Genomic DNA, 6535 nt, shown 5'->3' on the forward strand with positions numbered 1-6535 from the left:
TTTGTAGAGTTTAAAGGCCGACCATTTTTATGGTATTTTGATCTACATTCCTTTGCCCAATGGAATCCTTTCTGACATCGGGGACAAACGGTTTTTGGAGGATTAATATTATTCCCTAATGTATTTCCAGGCTGTCGAGGAGCTTGCCATCTGGCCTGAGTATTATTATTATTATTATTTTTATTTGGGCATTCTCTGCTAAAGTGCCCAGATAAGCTACAAGAGTAACAGCCTTGACCCCACCCTTCCTTGCAGCCACGGCGACTGCCTCGATCCCATGGCTGCAGCCCCTGCTTCATCTAGAACAGTGGTTCTCAACCTGTGGGTTGTGACCCCTTTGGGGGTTGAATGACCCTTTCACAGGGGTCGCCTAAGACCATGGGAAAACATATATATAATTACATATTGTTTTTGTGATTAATCACTATGCTTTAATTATGTTCAATTTGTAACAATGAAAATACATCCTGCATATCAGATATTTACATTACGATTCATAACAGTAGCAAAATTACAGTTATAAAGTAGCAATGAAAATAATTTTATGGTTGGGGGGGGTCACCACCACACGAGGAACTGTATTAAAGGGTCGCGGCATTAGGAAGGTTGAGAACCACTGATCTAGAAGGTTGTCTGGAAGGATGTCCGAGCGGCCATTCTGTCGGTGTTCAGTTGATTTGCATATTAAGCTTTTATTATTATAGATTGAAAAATAACTCAAGACATCGAGGTTGTAACAGTCAGAGAGAGGTATCTGACAATTGATTTAAGCTTGAGAAATATTTTCCTAGGTCACATGTTTTAGTTGTGTGATAAGCTCTCTTAATTAGGGGATTTAAAAAATAATAATTAGCATTGGTACTTGTTATGAAATTGGGTATTTTTAGTTTCAGTTTACAAGTCCAGCCACCCACATAATGCTCATGGTTTCTTCTCCAATGCTCCCTCCTCCCCCCAAAAAATGGGAAAAAATAATTTATATTGCCTTGTGAGTGATTTGGAGATTATAAACCCATTTTAATTTTAATTTGCCTTTTTATGTAATGTCTGTCTCAGTCTTGTTTTCACCAACCCCATTGAGTAATATCAGAAAAGTGTTTTTTTACAAGTGATGGCCCTATTAAAACGGGCCCTGCGAAGAAATGGAAAACAGGGTTTGGAGCTAACTGTGGGGTTAGAAATCAGACAGCTGTGTCTGAGGTGGTGGGCACAGCAGCTGCTTTTTAAACCTTTTAAAGCTCATTTTTTCTTATGAAAATGTATTTGAATTGCAAAGGTGAAATGGAAGGACAGCGTGAAGTGCTAAAGGCAGCTGCTGAGACTAGGAAAGGGCTTTGTTGTTCCCTTGGGCACTCTTGTTGGTTATTTTCTCTGTTTTTATTATTTTTTAATTGAAGTCTCTGTTCTAAGGAACAAAAACTGCTCTGTCAGACTAATAACTGATTGTGTCTTATTTTTCATTAGCTCATTAATGGAAAAACAGGTCAGATTGATTATCTGACTGAAGCTCAAATTAGTTGCTGTTGCTTAAGTCCGCATCTTCAGTACGTTGCATTTGGAGGCCACGATGGAACCATTAAGGTATTCAGTTCTCGACTCCAGTCAATCTGTGCAATATAGTTACTTATTTAAAATTAATCATGGGTCTGGCACATGGACATGTACTACATAAATCTGTGTTAGACCAAAGATACTCTTAAAATTCTGTTGGTTGTATATTTTCAGATTGCCTTTACTATTGTTTCTCATACTTTTTGTCTTCTTGTGTTCCTTATTCTGTAATTAGTTGTTTTGCTGTTTTCAAAGTATATCAAATACTATCAGAGCTTCTATTACTTTGCAAAGAGCATTTTTTTCTCTTCTTAAAAGTGCAGTCATTTAGGGATAAGTTGTTTCCATTTTGGTACTGATAAGGTTTGTTGGGAATATCAGTGCAGGGTTGCCTGTGCTTACCTGTTTCACCAGCCCTTGCTGTTCTTCTTCTGTACACCTGTTCACCTTTTGAAATTCTTAACTTACCAAACAAGACCAAATAAATAATAAAAGCAGGTTATATGACAAAAAGATAGTCAACAAAAATCATTTTGGATAAAAATGATTTTCTCACAGATGAAATTCATCACAAATGCGTATTTTCTCTAGTTATATAATAGTTTTTCAAAGAACATTGGCTTCTTCAACTTTTTCTCACCCAAGTTTTTTGGAATTTGTTCTTAATGTATTAATTAATTAATTAATTATTTCTTAATATATTTATAGCTATATTTATGTTACTTTTTATTTATTTTTATGAGGAATTATACAAAACATTCTGTTCATATTGACCCACAAAGGGGAGACTATATGTTCATACACAAAGTGAAAATGAAAGCTTTTGGAAATTGATGTCAGTGTTATGGAATGTTAGCTATGTCTGTTGTGGCATGGATTCAGAGCTAAGGCTTTGGGTTTTCTTTTCATTATCCTGAAAAGTTATTTATTAATTGTGAAGATGGCTGCAACTCCGAAAAAGCATATTGTGGATGTTTGTTAAGCAAGGAACGGTTGTACATTTATGGGCTCCCCTTTTCTTTTTTAGCTTGTTGCCAGCACTACATTCTTTTTGTTTTTACTATCTAATCTTATCCTTATCCACCTTAAAGTCATCAAATAATATTCAAATAATATAAATAACACTAGAGGCCCGGTGCACAAAAATTTGTGCACTCGGGGTGGGGGAGGGGGGTCCCTCAGTCTGGCCTGTGCCCTCTGGCAGTCTGGGACCCTTCGGGAAATAACGACCTGCTGGCTTAGGCCTGCTCCCAGGTGGCATGCTAGGCGCAGCCCCTGGTCGGGCTCAGAGCAGGGCCGACTGGGGAGTTGGGGCCCAATCCCTAGGTGCAGCCCCTGGTCGGGCTCAGAGCAGGGCTGATTAGGGAGTTGGGGCGCCACCCCCTGTCATGCACAGAGCAGGGCCAATCAGGGGTGTGGGCACTGCCCCCTGTCACTCACAGAGCAGGGCCCATCAGGGGGGTTGGAGCTCTGTACCCTGTCACGCACAGAGCAGGGCGAGTCAGGGGGTTGGGGCACTGCCCCCTGTCACACACACAGCAGGGCCCATCAGGGGGTTGGGGTGCCGCCCTCTATCACCCACAGAGCAGGGCCGATCAGGGGTTTGGGGCACCGCCACTCTCATACTCACGGCAGGGCCGATGGGGAGGTTATGGCTCTACCCTGTCACACACAGAGCAGGGTCCATGGGAGGGGTTGGGGTGCCGCACCCTGTCACATACAGAGCAGGGCCGATCAGGGGGTTGGGGCGCCGCACCCTGTCACACACAGAGCCGCAGGGTGATCAAGGGTTTGGGGAGCTCCCCCCTATCAGGCACAGAGCAGGGCTGATCAGGAGGTTGGGGCACCTTCCCCTGTCACGAACAGAGTAGGGCGGATAGGGAGGTTGTGGCCCCACCCCCTGTCACACACAGAGCTGCAGGGCGATCAGGGGGTCTTGGCGCTGCCCCCTGTCATGCTGATCCCGGTGCCAGGAGGCCTCTTGACTCCGCTGATCCCGGTGCTAGGAGGCATATTACCCTTTTACTATATAGAATAGAGGCCTGGTGCATGGGTGGGGCTGACTGGTTTGCCCTGAAGGGTGTCCTGGATCAGGGTGGGGGTCCCCACTGGGGGGCATGGCCAGCCTGGGTGAGGGGATGATGGCTGTTTGCAGCTGGTCACACACCCTTCAGGGTGGGGGTTCCCACTGGGGTGCCTGGCCAGTCTGGGTGAGGGGCTGAGGGCTGTTTTCAGGCTCCTTTTTTTCTTTTTTTTAAAATTCTGGGCCAGCTTTAGCTCTGAGGCTCCAGCTCTTAGGCCTCTGCTGCTGAAAGTAGGTATCTGGTTTGTTTGCTTTCTATAATCGAAACATTGTATCAACTCCAGCTCTGAGATCCCAGCTCGCTGAAAGCAGGTTTCTGGTTTTTTTTTTAGCTTCTATATTTGTTAAAATGTTTCAGACTGCAGGCTCAGAGGCCTGCAAGGCAGGCAGGGAACGTTGGTTTCCTCCATCACTGAAGCAAGCAAGCCTCATGTTAGTTTCAAGCTGCCTGGCTGCCAGCCGCCATCTTGGCTGGCAGTTAATTTGCATATCTCGCTGATTAGCCACTGGGAAGGGTAGCAGTCGTACACCAATTACCATGTTTCTCTTTTATTATATAGGATAAGTGAATAATATAAAATTACTGCTACTTAACTGTTTTTAATCTATAAAATGACAATTTTATGTGATTCAGCCTAGTAACATGAAATAACAACAGCTACTATGTATTAGGTATTTACTATGTCACATGCTCTCGTTGGATGTTAGTTATTATTCTTCTTTTACAGATAGATGTCTGAATTCCTAGTTTCCACAACTTTATAAAATCAGTAAGTGGCAGAGCTAAGATTCAAACCCCGAGCTTCTCTGCTCAACTATTAGGCCCTCCCCCCAGGGGAATTATGAGATCCTCTATCCTGCTCATCCAGGAAGGCTTTCATTCCCACAGTCCCCTTTGCTTTCTATGGACCTTATTTCAGACATGCAGGTTAGGTTTGAAATTCTACAATCTCCTATTTTAGCATCATCTGTATTTTCCTTAGGCTTCCTTGAGTACATTGGGCAAAGAAACAATATTTACTTTTTGGGGAGGGGTGAGTTCGTTTGAAAACTTGTTTACATAGTCATTTTAGTTCTACCACATTTTTTCTTCTTCTGATTTTACATGTTATCACTTTCTTAATCTTTGAATCTGGCATATTAATCTTTAGCCCTTTTAAGGCTTCTCAGTACAATGTCTTCCAGCCCACTCACATCCTCTTTTCCTTACCTGTCTCCCTCATTATCCTTTATCTTACCTTGTCTCTGTGTTGTTTTATAAAGACCTTGCCTTGCCTCTCATCCATCTTAAATGTCATTTTCTTTTTGGACATTGAGCCCAGACTGCCACTTGTTTGATGAATTGGGTAGTTGACTACTGAGAAGGACCACTGGTTTCTACTGCCATGTGGTCATTCCAGTGAGTCTTATAGGTAGTTTAAGCAAAAACTCACAAAATGCACATGTGTCTCATCCAGTGAGTGTTTTAATTTAGGGTGTGTGTATGTGTGTGCGCGCGCAAGCGTGTTGGTGTGCATGTATGGATGTGTATTGTTCATTTGTGGCTTTAGTTAAATTGAAAGCACTATGAGATGGAAGTTCTATACCCTTCTGTAGTTGATTTAATAACTTTGGGGTGATAAGCTTGGGTCTTGCTGAGTTTCTTTGTATTAATTTTCTGTGGTTTTCTACTTTGAAGATTTTAGAACTCCTAAACAACAGACACTTCCAATCCAGGAATGGGCACAGGAACACTGTACGGCACATCCAGTTCACAGCTGATGAGAAGACTGTCATTTCAAGCTCTGATGATTCTACAATTCAGGTGAGAAGGTGGATAAACTCCTAACACACATAACTCTGACTCTATTACAGGAACACTTTGATTATGGCTCACATCTGGTGTGAATTTTAATCATTTATTTAACATCATATTACTGTGGGCATATATTCAGACTATATACATTGTTTCAGATGAAACTGATTTATGTTTCATATTTTTCTATAGGTGAGGCAGGCAATTTAACTTAGACTTCTCTATTGGAAGGTTGTTTATTTTGAAAATCAAGGATTCATTTGAATTCTCCCATCTGCCTTGGTATTTGGATTTGTACCAATAAATACTTTTTTGCCACATTTATGTAATGTCTCTATTTTTCTTTATAGCAGTAAAATCTATTGAAATAATTTCATTCTCTCTTTTAAGGAGAAGATGTTTGTTATAGGGATGAATCTTTTGAAAAAAGACCAGTTCACCATAATGAATGATTGTGGCTATAAAGGCCTTAAGCCTACTATATGTTCTTTTAAAATTTATTTTTATCAAATTTCAAGCACATACTTTTAAGACTCAAGTAGTAGTACTATAAGGCTTATTATGAAAAACAGACTCTCCCATTTCTCATTCTCCAGAAGCACCACTTCTAGCTTTTTCTTTTGATATTTATCTTCATGTTCCATGTTGCATGATTATAAAGCTAATTCTTGATTTTTATTTTGGGGATTTATCTACTGACCTCCTTATATGAAAATTTGGCTTTTTTCCCTTCTCCCACTTACCTTACCTATGATTTAGGCATATACTCTTTTATCAATCCTCACTATCTCTGTATAACAAAATTTTGGTTAGGTCATTAGTGACGTTATATATGACTAAGTAGACTAAGTGTATTATGAATGTCTTTCTTACTTAATGCAATTTAAGAAAGTTCTGCCTTTGAGTAGATGTAGCTGGAAATTATTTTACCCTAAAACATTGCTATTAATAATTTAATAAGAAGAATAATTTGCACTATTCAAAGCTATTTCGGAAAAAATTTTTTAAAATACATTTTTATTGATTTCAGAGAGGAAGGGAGAAGGAGAGATAGAAACACCAATGACAAGAGAGCATCATTGATCAGCTGCCTCCTGCACGCCCTT

General features: G+C 40.7%; 1 protein-coding gene across 1 annotated transcript in view; it reads left to right on the forward strand.

Annotated features, from left to right (window-relative positions):
- The window catches only part of APAF1 (apoptotic peptidase activating factor 1), a 100843-nt gene that overhangs the window by 78405 nt on the left and 15903 nt on the right, over window positions 1-6535 (forward strand). Inside the window, exons 21-22 of the mRNA XM_006773338.2 lie at window positions 1465-1581; window positions 5313-5438. Of these exons, the coding sequence (XP_006773401.1) occupies window positions 1465-1581; window positions 5313-5438 (243 nt within the window). The remainder of the gene's footprint in view (window positions 1-1464; window positions 1582-5312; window positions 5439-6535) is intronic.

Source organism: Myotis davidii, unplaced genomic scaffold (genome assembly GCF_000327345.1).
Source record: "Myotis davidii unplaced genomic scaffold, ASM32734v1 scaffold267, whole genome shotgun sequence".
Lineage (NCBI taxonomy): Eukaryota > Metazoa > Chordata > Mammalia > Chiroptera > Vespertilionidae > Myotis > Myotis davidii.